Source organism: Manduca sexta, chromosome 16, assembly GCF_014839805.1.
Source record: "Manduca sexta isolate Smith_Timp_Sample1 chromosome 16, JHU_Msex_v1.0, whole genome shotgun sequence".
Classification (NCBI taxonomy): Eukaryota; Metazoa; Arthropoda; class Insecta; order Lepidoptera; family Sphingidae; genus Manduca; species Manduca sexta.
In genome coordinates, this window is record NC_051130.1 from 3,246,812 (window position 1) to 3,262,892 (window position 16,081).

The window sequence follows — 16,081 nt, forward strand, 5'->3', positions numbered from 1 at the left end:
TGTATAAAATATTAAAGATGTCTTCGTGTACCGAAACGCGAACTTGATAATTAAGTCTAACAAAGTTGTTAGAAAATACTAATTTCGTTTAACACGTATAATAATTTTAAAAAGTATAAAAACTTTATCGATTAAGTGTTGCTTAAAAACTTAATAGTAGAGTTGTAAATTAGTCGAATATAGTTGCCAACTATAATTATAAAGTTTTGATGCTATCAAAAATGTCTCCTTAAAAGATCAGGTTTTTACATTGTTTAGTTTAAGTTACGGTTAATTGTTCTCATTTAAGAGTATTCGTAGAATGATATCGAATTAAGTTATAATTAACTAGCTGTGCCCGCGGCTTCGCCCGTGTGGAAACAGTGTATCACAAACTCCCGCGTAAATCCCGACCCACGAGATTTTTTACAACGACGCGATCTCTTAAACATTAATCGTTATACTTCAGTAAATTTATATAAAACTGTAAGTTACTATTAACCTAAACCTCCCTTAAGAATTGCATTATCTTTTAGTAAAAACCGTACAAAATTCCGTTCAGTAGATTTTAAGAAAAACGATATATAAACAGCTTTTGGGGACTTGGCTTTATATGTATAGATGTTTCTAAAAAGAAAAGGCTTTTCCTATTGATACTCCGATATCTCGCGGGTCAAAAACCTCAATAACGTTAATTTTCCATATTCTTTGTTAGTAAATGTTTATGATAGGAGAAGCCATTAAACAGTAGCGTTTGTAACGTATACCCGGTCATGTAAACATCATCAAACGCTTTGTCCGTGCCAATTTAATGTAAACTGTTTGAAATTGGCGAACTAAGGAATAATGCGAAGCGCAGACGGCCGTAAATAATCGGATCTACATAATATATAATACATGATATCCGAGGTTTAAAGCAGACGTGCTGCAAAATCGGCGTCGGACAATGGAGTCGCGTTGGTTAGTGCTGAATATTATAAATTTATAGCTAGAAATGACGTTGGTATGCTTATAGGGTACAGGGGTATTGTCAAACTGTTGTCGACATTGTCTTCATTGAAATAATATTCAAAATCAATTGACCCAACAATGTTATGCAATTTATTGTTGTGTTAATGGATTTTGAATATTATATCAACGAAGACAATGTCGATAATAGTTTGACAGTAAAAAATTATCTGTGCTGCGCTCCGCCATATCTGCGGCGGCCCATAGAATTGCTATAAAAACGAACGCCAATTCTCTATAAAATGTCGGTCGGATGACAACCGATACGACAAAAAACGGTAGTCTACATTCGCCTTAATGTTAATGTCTGTTTAATTTAGATGGGTTGTTGGTTTGTAAAGTATTAACAGGCTATTAATTATGTTTTGGAAAACAAATGTAATAAAGATGTTCCTTTGAGATCGATTTAGTGGGAATAATGTAAAACACCTTTTTATATTTACGAATAGTTGCTGCGAAGATGTATCTCCGTTCTGGTTTATGGAAGAGGTCAATAACATTATTTTAACGTTTTTCAGCGTAGTCTGATAAAATACTAAGGTGACATAAAACACGACGTATTACATTTTAGATTTTCTTTACTATAGTTCTCATAGTTACTTTGATCTTTAGTATTTTTGATCTTATAAGGGACTTGTGTAGAAAAAAATATTAGAAAATATATTCTATTTGTAAATTCAACCTCGCAATATGAATACCTATAAAAATAATAATTTAAAGCCGAGTATAAGCCCCGAAAAACTTTATAAACCAAAATTGAAGACAAAAACTTCTTTGATATTTTGACATAGACAACTTGAAAAGGCCTAAGATTATATAGGCTTAAAGGGTCCATTTAGGCTATTTATTATCTTTACAGAGCAAATTCTGTCATTCAAAAGGGGTTTTTATAAGTTTCTCTGACATTAACCCCATATTATTTACATAAGGCTTAATGTATCGAAGGTGAATCTTTTCTCTTGGTTTATTTTAGTAACCTATGCTTCAATGAGCCCTTTTATAAATACGTGTAAAGGTGTAAATGTGTCAGTCGTGTCGCCCTTAAATGTGGTAAAATCAATATCTATGCTTTTATCGTGGCCTTGCGGTATAACGATAATTAAGTTCCAAAACAAAGTGTAATGTATGCTGTAATCAATATGTTGGATGTTAGTCTCTTTTCGTATAAATGCTGCTGAATATAAATGAACTGAACAACAATAAAAACCAATTGTATTTTTTTTCTTTCTCTATGTGCTGTAATTTATATGTTAAACTGATTTTGAAAAGAGCAACATCAGAGTTCCTTGCCGTTCGTCTTTAGTGAGAACTGCTTTACGAATTAGTGGTAGAGTTAATATTGACGGAATCTAAATAATGTATATCACACAACAATTTTTGCCGGAGCCACAGTCAAAAGCTATTATAATATAATAATACATAAATGTTATCTACTTTGATACTAGTTTTTGTCAATGGTCCCGCCTCCATGTTAGTAATATTACCGGTATATATTACCCTCTGCGAACTTTTGAGCTGTAAAAAGTATTTAATCCAAAACATGGTCCAACGTTCTACCAAATTACATCCAACCACATTTATGCTTTAACTTTTTTAACAAATACAAATTTCCGAAAGACATCCACTATAATCTAGCTAATTAAATAAGCACAAATCATCACAGGAAAGCGCTAGTTAATGCATTACCTCGCAACAAGGATATGTCGCCGAGCGTCATTTGTTTGCTAACGGCAGCGAGACGATGCGGGACATTTCCACTTCACACACCGGTGTGGCATTGAAGTGATAAGGGTGTGAGTCTAAAATACCGAGGAATAAGTGAGTCTAAAATTCAAATACATTGTGAACACTACGTGAGTCTATCAAATACTTTATGCTGTCAGGACTACGTGATAATTAAACACCGAGGACTAATTGAGTCTAAATTTTAGTTCTATATACAGTGAGGACTATTTGAGTCTTAAAGATTATTAGAGTAATAATTTGTGACGGTGATTGTGTTAAGTGTGAATTTTAGTGTTTATTTTTACACTAATCGCATTAGTGGTTTTAGTTGTAATTTGTTTTAGGTTTGTTTAGTGTTTGATGGGGTCGTAGATTGTTTTATTAATTTAACTTTGGTTCTTGTCTGGTGTTTTAGAATTCGTCGTTTTATATTGTGATGAAAACTGTTTCGGTATATGTCAGATTTACTAATATAAAAATGACATGAAATTCTATAAGAATTAGTCTCGTGATAGAAAATATACATACATGTCAGAGATTGTTTTTTAAAGTAGAGAGCAGGAAAACAAGATGGTAGCCAACCTGTTGATATGTCACCGCTCATGAACACATACTGCTAAAAGAATTGCTAAAAGAATTGTGGAGGCGTTCTTAACAAAGGGTATAAGTATGAGGACTCAAATAGGTCCCTATCAAATAATATTTCTTTGTAATAATATTCGTGTTGTGGGTTATATTTGATGACAAAACTACGTTAATTATCTAAAGAATTTATGAAAAAGTTTACCACAATTTGACTCACCTAATTGTTTAAAAAACACACTACTTTAGTTGTTTTACAGTAGAATACTTACAACTTATCTAACTTTATTGTTAACTTCATCCATAGAGGTTTAAATAATGTTTAAAAAGTTGTATATATATTCTTATTTGCTCACGTATGAGACCCAAAAGAAAACATTGTTATCTTTATATTGCTTTTTAATAGGCTCATAAAACTTTTCGTGATTTACAAATCGATAAATTTTATCAAATGAAATATATTTTAAAGTTATTGCAGCCATTTTAGCTGTAACTTGCATTTTAACAAACAGCGATTTAAATATTTGAACTTTTTAATGATATCCAATGTAAATTGCAAATGTTACCAAACCTCAATTTATTCTATAAATATTTGCTTAAAAATGTTTGTTACGAAGTTTATTTTGACATGTATGGATATTTATGGTATCTTATGTTATTTCAACAAACATGATAATATAGAGGACGAATGCTGTGTCAAATTCTGGAAAAAAATATATATAAATTATTACTTTTGTACATAACAATGGATATCTTTATTCTCTTTGTATCTAAAACACAGACTCGAATCAAATAAACTTTCTCATTTAGTCGTCTGGCGCTGATTTTGCTGTCGCCGTCATTCCTCGTTTCACCTTCGCTGTCATATTCAATATATTCGTGTATGTTCAGTTTTAGTTATGAATAACTCAATTATAAACCATAAGAATAACATTTGTAACCTTTGGAAAATGGACATTTGACATAAGAACTCTTGTTTCGACGGACGTTGTGACGATTGTAATGAACGATGACGTCACTGGGCATCCCGACGGAGGCGCCGGTCCACACCATACTGTTCACATCGGCGTACACGCAGAAACCGGTGAAGATTGTTGTTAAGAAGGTATGTTTGATATGAAGAATCTTTTTCAACTGGCATAATTGAAAATACCTACATTGTTTTTAAAATTGGAAGTGTATAAATTAAAAAAAATATATATATTTAAAAGCTAATGTATCGTTCCAATTTTAAAAATATTTTTTAAACTGCAGTTTGTTCGATATTAGATTAAGTATTTGCGCGTTGAGTTTATAGAGCGCGCGCATGAGACGTTCGTATACAATTCGATAAAAACCCTTACATTTAATTTAATTTTCATTCATCTTGAATCGAAAAACGAATTATTGAGTAGGTAAAAATATTAGTTCCTGAACCTCAATACAGCGTAAACGTGTGACGAAACTTGTTACTAATTTCGAAGTCTAGACCGTGTAAGAGGTAAAGCGATGAAGACTTCACAGATCATTTGTCCTTAATCGATTCACATGTTGAGACTAGAATGTTGTGTAGTATTCAGGCATTTATACAATGTACAGTCAGTTACAAAAATAGTTTAATAAATTCTTCAGATCGCTTATAATATTTGTTACGTTAAGTAATTCGTTTCTTTTTCTACGAGCACAGAAACTAAAAACACTGCACCTTATAGTAAGCGAAGTTGATTCTAGATAGTGTCGCCTGACACATAGTTATCCATCGCCAATCGGTACAATTATGCAGGCCTGTTTGAAACCGCAAAACTGGCGGATCCCGGAACGTGATGCGCATACGTGGGCCACTACGGCGGGTTTTATATTGTGTACGGTAGTCGCTGTCTGGGTGGATACAAATATTCTACCATTAAAAGCCTTATTCCCTAAGCCACACGTTATATTGACGTAACAAGTACGTAACGCACCGCGTCACGTTTAAGACAAAAGTTGTCGTACAGAGTATCATTTCACGAAGATAACGTAAAATGGCCGTGTTACGAGTATATACTGTAATCTATACATATTATAAAACAAAGTCCCCAAAAGCTGTCTGTATGCGATCAATTTTCTCAAAATTTACTGAATGGATTTCTATAAAATTTTGTATGGAGATAGTTTAAGACCCTGGGAAGGTTATAGGCTATTTTCTAGCCCGGGAATATAGCGGGACTTTTATCCCGGAAAGCTTCTTCACGCGAGTGAAGCCGCGAGCAAAAGCTAGTAAAGAATAACGCCTCTGTTTTTATAGCACTCTTGGATTTTTCCAAGCAATTCCCTAGGCTTCCATTATTACCTATTACGTATGCGTCTTGGTCTGTATCGTTTGTGTTTAACGTGTATTGAATAAGTACGCGCGATCTTTTATCGATCTTTGTGTAAAATTATAATGGCTTCGTGTCGTCATGGCGTCGTTACAGTGATTTTGTTCTACAGAATTTTCCTAAAATGTGTCATTAAAACTGACATTTTGTTTTTAGCTGTAATGGTTTATAAGCTTTTAGTTTTCTTTAACCACTAAAAAGTGGGATCGGATACTCTTACTGTTGCAGTTATTTCTAACATAACTAAACATATTTGAATACAGTTATATTAATCAAACATCTTGACAAAGTCTTGCATTCATAATACTAGTTTTTGCTTCGCCCGCGTGAAAGAGTTTTCCGAGATAATAGTCCCTCTATATATTTTCCCGTGATTGTAGCTTATGTCGTTTCCAGAGTCTTAAATTATCTCCATACCAAATTTCACCAAAATCCGATGGGTACATTTGAGTTTATCGTGTTCAGATGCGGCGGGGGACCTTCTTTTATAATATCTTTAAGAACTTTTTAAGAAGACAATGCCGTTATACATGATTGTTGCGTAACTTTAACCGTTTACGCAGCGTACTCAACAGATATTCTCAAAAGGAATATTTTTTCTCCGTTTTGCAACATTTTCAATTGATGCTCCGCTCCTATCAGTTAAAGCGTGATGTTATATAGCCTATAGCCTTTTTCGATAAATAGGCTATCCAACACTAAAATATTTTTTAATTCGAAGCAATAGTTCCTGAGATTAGTGTGATAAAAAAACAGACATTCTTCAGATTATAGTATAGATAAGTATTCATAGCTTAGTAAGATAAGTGAAAAGAAAATTTCTTAAAAATTAATTATTTTTGCGCCTAAACAATAACTTGAAAAGTAAAGTTGTAAGCATATAAGAGCTACACAAACGCACACGGCTAAACAATAGTTTCTATTACGTGCAGGGCTTTAAGTAGTTAATATAAAAATATATATTTGCAATGGCGTCAAATTGTTTTTCATGATAAAAGCATTAATTTGTGTGACGCACGTAGTTATGTAACGGAGTTAAGTCGATTGTTTTCGGTTCGGATCGGATCGTTCCGATGTTTTGAAGTTAAAAAGGGTTGTCTGCAAACGTAGGTAGAAGTCTTCGTATGAATTATTTTTTAATGTGGATTAAGGTACGCTTAAGCGTTTACTAGTCACAAGATTACATTGATTTGGGTAGCTGATATTAGCGTCGATATAATCCACTGCAACTTCATTGCCTTTAACTTATTTGTAGGAATGCGCGGATATTTTGCCATAGAAAACAATATAACGACTTCAATTGTTTCTTAGTATTTAAAAACATACTCTGGCTGCAAAAAAAATAATTACTTGTATCCATGATTAAGCTGATCCTATACACTTCACGCCTTCATCGCCAAAGGGGTAGATAGAGATGCAACCAGGGCACCCACTTTTCGTCAGTACTCCGTTTCATGATCTGATAGGTGAGCTTATCGCCATATCGAGTAAAAATTCCAGACTCCAGGCTGATAATGTGTAGAAAACCTAATACCACTTTGTCTAACCTGGGACTCAACTTGGGTCCTCAGTCCTGAGCTACCAAGGGAGTCGTCAAACTGATCAATTTAGCATAATAATCAATAACAGGCATATTTGTTATACTAAATATATTAAGCTATTACTTAAGATAATGATTCCTTATAATAGCTTGATTTATTACAAAAAGGTTTCGTTCAGACTACCTCGCTTATTATTAAAATTAATGAACTTTATCGCTTGGATGTAGTATTTTTTTAATCAAATTTAGTAAAGCGATACTATCTTTCATTAGGCTTGAATTGAGGAAATAAGGTGAAAGAAATAGTCAGTGGATAATAGTAAATTATCATTGATATAATAGGGTCTATTTCTATTTACGCTCATCACAAGCCTTTAAGTCTAACACCGACCCGAAACACACGACTTGTAAAGTCGATGTCGTTTAGTTTAGAGGTGTGTGATTGATCAAGAGACCAATGCGTCTGTCACGTTAATACGTGTGTGACTAATGTCTCAGCCAATCACAATAAAACGACACGGAGTCGTGTTTTTGCCATATTCTAAGCTCACAGCGGTTTAATATTAATGAAATGATACTCTATGGTAAGCGAAACCATCACAGATAAACAACAATATTTCATTGTGATCGACTACAATAATTGGCTACAATATACTTTAAACAATGCTTGCGCGATGTTGTTAGACGGAAATAGACTTACCTAGTAGTAACGTGCAGTTATTTGGTACTGACAGCAGACAGTTGGACTAACCTACGAGCCATGTCGTTTAGTTTTGAAATTTTAAGTCAGACATTTTTTTTTATTTAATTTATTTACTTATACACATATTATAACACCGTAACAGTTGAAACTAATACGATGTTATACAGATTTAACTTTAACATGGCGATAATAACGTGGTGTAGTGGAACGGACTGCCGAGACGAATGTCCGCAGGTCCAAAATCCCAAGGGCACACACCTCTGGCTTTTCTAGATTTATGAGTTTATTTTTTGTAATTTATCGCTTGCTTTAACGCTGAAGGAAAATATTGTGAGGAAACCTGTATACCTGAGATTTTCTTTATAGAAATTTTAAAAGTATGTGTAGTTTGTCAATCCGTGCTAGGCTAGCGTGATGGACTACGGCCTTATTCCTCTCAGTATTAGAGGAGATCCGTGTCCTGCAGTGGAACAGTATATACAGGGCTGATATTATAAGGTAAACATATGAGTGAACATTGACTTTACTATTTTTATGATTTGAATTGATTTCTATTTTTACGTCGCCTCACATATCCGTGGCAGAAGCAATAGACTCCATCAGTGACCTTGAGGGCAATTTCCCAAGTATTTATTGCCCTTTTTATGGCGTCGGTTAAATTGATCATGTAAAAGTTTGCATACATCGATAGCGGTTCTATGGTGAATTGTAGGGCTGGTTTGATATTTGAAATCCGTACTTTATCACATTAATATCAAGGTGTAAAATCAGTTGAACGATCTAAAATTTTATGTCTTCATATATGGTATATGATATAAAAACAATATACGTACTTCCAATTGTAAATATGAATTCCATGCGAAGGTATTAGAGTTTATATTGCATTGGAGGGTGGTAGAGTTAGGTTGTTTTTCCACGGTGCTGACGTATGATCCAATATCGCTATTTTCATGGAGTTGACGCAATGGTAGTGTGTGTACTTTCTGTATATTGCTGGTAATTACTGGACCGAAGATTTGTGGACATTCGCGTTGTAGACTCTTTATTATGACCTTTTTGAATTGAGTATGAACATCGTTTACTGGTAGGTCTCTCATATGTGAGAGTCCGTCTGGGTAGGTACCACCGCAATGTCTATTTCTGCCGCCAAGCAAGCTCGTCGTATCATTCAAGCAATAAAAAAAATTGTACGTGTAATTGCTCCGTTTGTTATGGTGAATTGATTCTTCATGGTTGTGGAAATTAAGGGTTAAACAAGAGACTTGATAATTAGACAGTCTCCTCTGAAGAAAGGATTTCTTTTTCATTGAAGAGTTCTTTTTTAACAATATTGCGAATATTGCGCAATATTACGTGCTTCCGTAATAGATTGACTAGTATAATCAGTACAAAACCAACCTTCAAGTGTTACGTATTAAAACTATATTCCAAGAAACGTTTGCCTTCTAAATCCTAACTACCTTTCCTGACAGATTAATTAAAGGTGTTTGCCCGAACTCACCAAGCGATTAACACTATGTTTGAAGACTTAAGACCGTCCATCCAACTTGATTATTATTAGATTCAATAATAATCAAGTTGGATGGATTGCTGAGACCGCAGTTTGTTGTGACGATTCTAGGTGTAGGAAGCAGAGTAATTAGACAAGTTGCTCGCTTGACTGCCCTTGTATTTTGTATTATTGATGTTGTATTTTGGGTATACACCCAATACGCACCGCTTGTATACATAGGCGGTGGTATATACCAAATTCAATCTATATATATAAAAATGAAACTCTATTTCCCTTGGTCACGCCATCACGCGTGAACGGCTGGACCAATCTCACTATTTTTTTTGTTGTGATTGTTATTTTGGAGAAGGAGCTTATGAAAGAAAAAATTAAGGAAGTTGAGTGGAACGTTATAAAATTTAAGAAAAGTTAATTCCAGCGATTGACAGAATGCGCGCTGCAAATTCATAGTTAAGACGGGACAACGTCTGTCGGGTCAGCCAGTAATTTTTATAAAGGTGCGAAAAAAAAAGCATGAGAATTTGATTTTAAACTTTGATAGAAATGAAAGATCATAATAGCCGCGTCCTTTCCATGTACTTATATTTAAATTCGCTTGCCTCTTACTTGTTTTTCACACATTACTATAATAAAAAAAATTACACTTAAACGCAGAAGCAGAAGTAGCGTGCGTTTTAAAAACGCTCGTTTAAGGACATACAAATACTCTAACAATTAAAAAAATATCAAGTTTGGATACGCCTGCAGATTTACTATGAAATTTTTCAAGCAATTTACTCGTAATTACACAGTTTAAAGATGGCTGGTGGTAGCAATTACTGCCTTTGTAGTTTTCTTTTATATTTTTAGGTTATATACTTATGCCTTATTATGGGTATAATAGAATTTCTTTTGATATAGTTTCATCTCAGATTATATCGGCCCGTGTCTTTACTACGAACAAACATACAACGCATATTTTTATCAGCGCTGTAATATCAGTTAGGCTGGTACTGCAGCAAAGATCTGAATGGGTCCGTTGTTGGTGTAATGGGTATAATTGTGTTATATTGCTCTTTTTTTTTATGTTCGGGAAAGTGGCTTCACTGCACCTGATGTTAAGTGAAGTGAAGCCTAAAGAAAGTGTCGACCGACCAAAGATACAAGCATCTCTGGACGGTCGGCATAGTCATGCATCTCTGGACGGTCGGCATAGTCATGCATCTTTGGACGGTCGGCATAGTCATGCATCTCTGGACGGTCGGCATAGTCATGCATCTTTGGACGGTCGGCATAGTCATGCATCTCTGGACGGTCGGCATAATTGCTTCTTCACGCTCCGTTTGAAGGACCCCAGGTTATAGGAAGGAGGGAACACGTGTGCTGGCAAACCATTCCACAGCCTGATGGTGCGCTTTTTTTTCTCTTCTTTACAATACACTGGTTATACTGTTATCGTCCCAAAATACGACTGTCTTGGTAACGTAGTTGTATTGTACATGGTACGAGTATAATTACCGCGCTGAGGTCCTCGTTCGAATCTCGTTGGGCCAAAATTAAACGGATCGCTGTCTCCCTGGACTATGAGAGTGAAGGTATAGAGATTGCGCACACACTTGTGCACTATAGTATGTCCTGCGTACTTGACTGATCTCCGTTGAGATTGGTCGTCGTGGCGGAAGTTCGGTTAGGAAGGAATCAATCGTCCCAATAATAAATCTTTCTTCCTTCTCCCTTTAATATTAAGATCTATTTTAAACAGTTTTCAAAGATCAAGCTTATGGACAAAATAACATAAAGACAAGCTACCCTTATCCTTTGCATCCGTAGTACCTATTGTGTCATCCATACGCAACTCTTCTCCAAATAAACATCGCGTGGGACTAACGCTCTAGTAAACACATTACAGAAATATCATGGGGTGACAAATATAGATATTTTTTAATTGCTGACTAAGATACTTTGATGTTAAGTAGTCATAGCTGCTAATATACATCTACAATACTAAGGCTCACAGATGCTATGTCTATTTAAAAGGACCATGAATTAGGAGGATTGTTTGAGACTCCGAAATAATCTTATATCCTTTTTTGGCAATTTTGAGGCAAGTCATTTGAGTGCACAAACAAACACACATCACGGTTTAATCCACGAAGAGGTAGGCAGAGGTGCAACCAAAGTACTCGTTTCGCCATTTGTGATGACGGAGGGATCATTGCCATATCGAGCACAAATTCCAGTCTCCGGATTGATATTGACCAGAAAACCGTAGTACCTTTTTGCTTTACCGGGTTATGAACCTATAATTTGTCATTAGACTAATTAAAAATATTAATGGCTTTTAAAATAAATTTGCATCACATTCGTAGTAGGCATCTTGTATTTTTTTATTCGTAGCGCCATTACTGAAATTATATGGGGCACGTAGCGGCTTAGACGTACCGAATCCAGCAAACAAAACGAATTGGACTTCTTGTAACTAATAAAACAAATAGAACTAATAAAATACGGTACTAAAACTTGTAAAAGTAATTAATTATGAGAGCGGCTGTGTGTGTGAAGACCGTTGATAAGTACTTCTGTCCTTTCTTAATTCTAACTAAAATTAATGCGAGTTGTGATAATGGATGTATTTTTTGCTACATGGGCATGACAAAATTACTCAATGCACCTATTGGTAGCCAGTGATGGGGCTTTTATATCAAATATAAAATATTTTTAGTTATAATATAAGCGACTTTATTTAAATAATAATTACATATTATTATGTACCTTGACTTATGATAAGTGCAACTATGTTCGCCTACGTGATGATTAAACCATTTCAGTTTAGATGGAATACAGTCCATAAAGTTTCGACTGTTGACTGATGGTTTTCGATCTTATATATACCGGGCGATATTCTGGCGAATACAAATATCCAGCTAAAAATAAAACACTATATCTTTTTTTTTGTGACTATTTTAATAGCTAATTACCGTTTAAAGTATGTCCGCTCACGATACAAAATAGACACAAACAATTTTGATACTCATATCTGATAATTGAACCTGTTAATTGTATTTAACTCATTTTTGCTAAAAATGTAGATTAGCATGTTTTCGCAGTAAACCCTCGATATGTTAAGATTTAATTAAAAACAATAAAATTCATAAAGTATAAAATGCCTGCATACTTTGTGGACTCTGTAGTTTAAAACTATGTATCTGTAAATTTTGAATTATTCATTAATTAACGAAAAGTACTACCCAACTGCCGTTCACACAATGAATTGAATGTTGCATCTCAGATACTCGGATTATGCGGCGCAAAAAAAATGTACGTAAAATTTATTATTTCTGAAAAATCTTTTAAATTCTGGCATCGTACAAGAATCAAGGCTGGCCTATGCCAACGGTAACACGCAATTTTGCGAAATATGTAAAACTAACCACTAACTAACCTTCGTTAATGGTTTTATTTTATTTTTATTTATTCAAAAAAAATCCAGCTAGCATACAATTGACAAAAAATAAAACATAAGAAGGCCTAATGGCCTTATTTTTTATTATAAATCCTTGTAAATACAAGGTTTCATAATTCGATTCATATGTAAAAGGTAAAAGTCGGTTAAACATAAAGAAGGTTATAATACATGCACAGAAAACTGTACTTGGTCAAATTTATCCCGGCCAATACAAACAATAAAACAAAAAAAAATATTTGCAAGTCTTTTTAGCTGAGAGACACTGGCAGTTTAAAATAATCCAACAATAATAACAAACCGCCTTCAATAACCACCAAAAAATAAAAAAATAATTTAAAAGTCTTTTTTGAAGTTATTTAAAAAGAAGGGGTAACAAACATCAAACACGCTATAGACATGTTTTTTATTAATAAAGAATGAAATATCTGGATATACGTAATTAATCTTCCCCTTCGTGTCCTCGGCACTTGTTATGGAGTATTCGCCAAGGAGTAAAAGGCCACTGCCGCTATTTTAAACACGCAACGGCTGTTGTTGCTGTAGTTTATAAGAGAGAGCGTGTAAAAAAGAGTATTTTAGGCAAAACTAAATGCAATTCGTCAACATAATAGTAAGTGCAACGATTTTTTTTGCTTTGAATGACGAGACGAGCTTGCCTGTCGCCTGATGGTAAGCGATACGACCGCCCATAAACAGTAGAAACACCATCCAATATCTTGAATTATAAAGTATTGTTTGGTATTCCACTGCGTTCGCCATCCTGAGACGTGAGGTGTTAAGTCATATTATATCCAGTAGTTACATTGGCTACAATGTCCTTCAAACTGGAACACAACAGTGACAAAACACTGCTGCTTGGATAGTATCAGCTCGGAGTACCTCGGAGTAAGGACACCATTCAGTGAATATAATACGAAAGTTAAAATGTTGGACATCAAATGGTGTGGCCAAGTTTAAGAAAGTATTTATGTAATAGAATGTCTGAAAGATATATTTTATCAGATTGGAATGTTGAGTTTTAATTAATTTACGGACTCCTAAGTAATTAAAAAGTCAAGCCTATAAGCAATAACGCTAAACCCCTTTAACTTAACCCCTATAATATTAAATAGCGGAATCAAGTACAAGGTTGATCAATTCACAGAATTTCACGTACAGTCCGACATACAAATCTGTTTGTGTTATATTTAGACTGACGGACAGCAGACCTGTTAGATATATATAAAATCTACGCCTATTTGTTGTTTTAATTGTTTGAACAAAAACAAATGAAACGGGAAACTATTATCTTATTTTTTCTCGAAGTAGTGAACTTGGAAATAAATCTAGATTAGATTTACAGTTCAAATAAATAACTCTTTTATGTTAAGAAATTGCTGCTGCTTTCCTCGTTTCCAGTACATTCTTATACGGGCAAAGTACCTCACTGGACCTGGTAGTAAGTTTAGTAGGGGCCGTCCGTAGGGTCGACTGACGAGGGCTGTCTACGCTCCCTAGTCTGGGTAGGTCTTACTTAGACTTTCGCCGCCAATAGTGGAATGAGAGCACTATCGTGAAGTGAGACATTCTTATCAATGATGACAGTTTGAAGTCTTTAAAAGTTATGTATCCGTTTTGGTTAATATTTGCACAACAATAATTTGAAAAATCTAAGACAAATGTTTTTTAGTTATAACACAATATAAAATTACTAATAAACGAATATTGTTTAATACTAGACTATTATGAGCAAAGGAACTCATCCAAAAGCCACGTCCGTTTTTAATAAATAATCTCTCGAAAAGCCGCTGACTCGCAAGATATATTGCTCCGTCTGTACGCGCATTAGACAAAAAAGTAAATATTTAGTAAGTGCGCTCACCTTAACTGATCGCTGTTCAGTTGTTTTTTATATTTTAAAATAGGTTAAATTTTTCCGTCATCTCGCGTCGGCGTGCGCGCACGTCGTTGTTGTGTTTTATTTTATTAAAAATATAAAAAAATGTGAAATGTGGGTAGACAAAAGTACGGTTTGTGTTTTGTTTCAAATATGTTGAAGTATGTGTTGGATCCTGTTCTGCGGCAGCACATCGATTTGAACCCTAATATCAAGGTATTTATTTGATTATTAAAAAATATTTCCTGCCACAGAAACCGAAAAAAAAAATGTTTCTCAAACAGTTCAGAATGTTTATAAATGGAAGGGTACTAATTTAATTTAATCTTATAAAAATATTTCAAAGCAATACATTTTTGGTGGCAGTTGTTCCAGTGTTCGAAGAAGTTTTTAAAGTATTTTCTTATATTGTTACTTATATTTTTACCTACCCAATTACCGTATTAAATTGTTTGAATAATTACAACATACCGTTACATTTATCCGCTGTTTATAGATGATCAAACGAACTTACCTGTACGTGAAGTTCGATCACTATTATATGAGTCGTTTCATTCGAAGATATAATTTATTTACCAAGTAGTCCCTTCATTCTACAGGCAACATCGCACGATTTTTTAGAGATTTTTTTTTTTTTTTTTTGTTTACCCACACTACCTTTCTTCCGTCCTGTCGTTTCGGGATGGCTCATTCCTTTTAGAGTTTTTTTTTTTTTCTTTTTTTTTTTTTTTTTTGTTATGAACAAAACTTCTGGGGTCAAAAACACACTTTATCACACTCTTTGTTTTTGTAATGGGTGGTGAGGGTTCTTATATCTTCGAATGAAACGACTCATATAATAGTGATCGAACTTCACGTACAGGTAAGTTCGTTTGATCATCTATTATATAAGCGTCGTTTCATTCTTCAGATATAATTTATTTACCAAGTAGATTTTCAGAGAAACAAGTTTTGTTCAGGTACATCATGTAATCACAACCGATTTCTTAATGTAATAATTAACAATAAATTTTTAATACAATCAGTTCAACAACACTGCGTTTGGAAAATCATTATTGTTAATAATAGGGCGATCATAAAAACGAGCAAAAGTTGAGGATGTTTCAGTCCAACCAGCTGTTTTTCTAATAATGTCCACACTCAGGCCGCTGCGGGCGGCTGACGTAGCAGCGTGTCGCGTGCTATGTGCGGTGAACGTGTTCACGTCTACGCCGCTTTCTGACAATACCTGCTTAATCCATCTGCTGATAGATTGAGATGTGGCAATTTTGTGGGGTTTCTTATAAGTTAATAATAGATTTCTTGCATTCGTTGTTCTCATATTTTTTGTGACAAAAATATAGTCTTTGAGAACTGAAGCAGGGCAAATATTTA

The 16,081-nt window shown here is 34.3% G+C and overlaps 1 protein-coding gene across 8 annotated transcripts in view; it reads left to right on the forward strand.

Annotated features, from left to right (window-relative positions):
• The window catches only part of LOC115447351 (transient receptor potential cation channel trpm), a 266,806-nt gene that overhangs the window by 35,344 nt on the left and 215,381 nt on the right, over nucleotides 1-16,081 (forward strand). For 4 of the 8 annotated variants that reach the window (XM_037439441.1, XM_037439442.1, XM_037439439.1 and 1 more), the window contains exon 1: nucleotides 4,128-4,399. The exons of 1 other annotated variant lie outside the window; for it this stretch is intronic. In XM_037439441.1, coding sequence (XP_037295338.1) covers nucleotides 4,304-4,399 — 96 coding nt within the window. In that variant the 5' untranslated portion in view covers nucleotides 4,128-4,303. Of the gene's footprint in view, nucleotides 1-2,732; nucleotides 2,841-2,910; nucleotides 3,057-4,127; nucleotides 4,400-16,081 lie in introns of those variants that run through there. 3 more of the 8 variants (XM_037439437.1, XM_037439436.1, XM_037439435.1) reach the window with 3 other exon arrangements.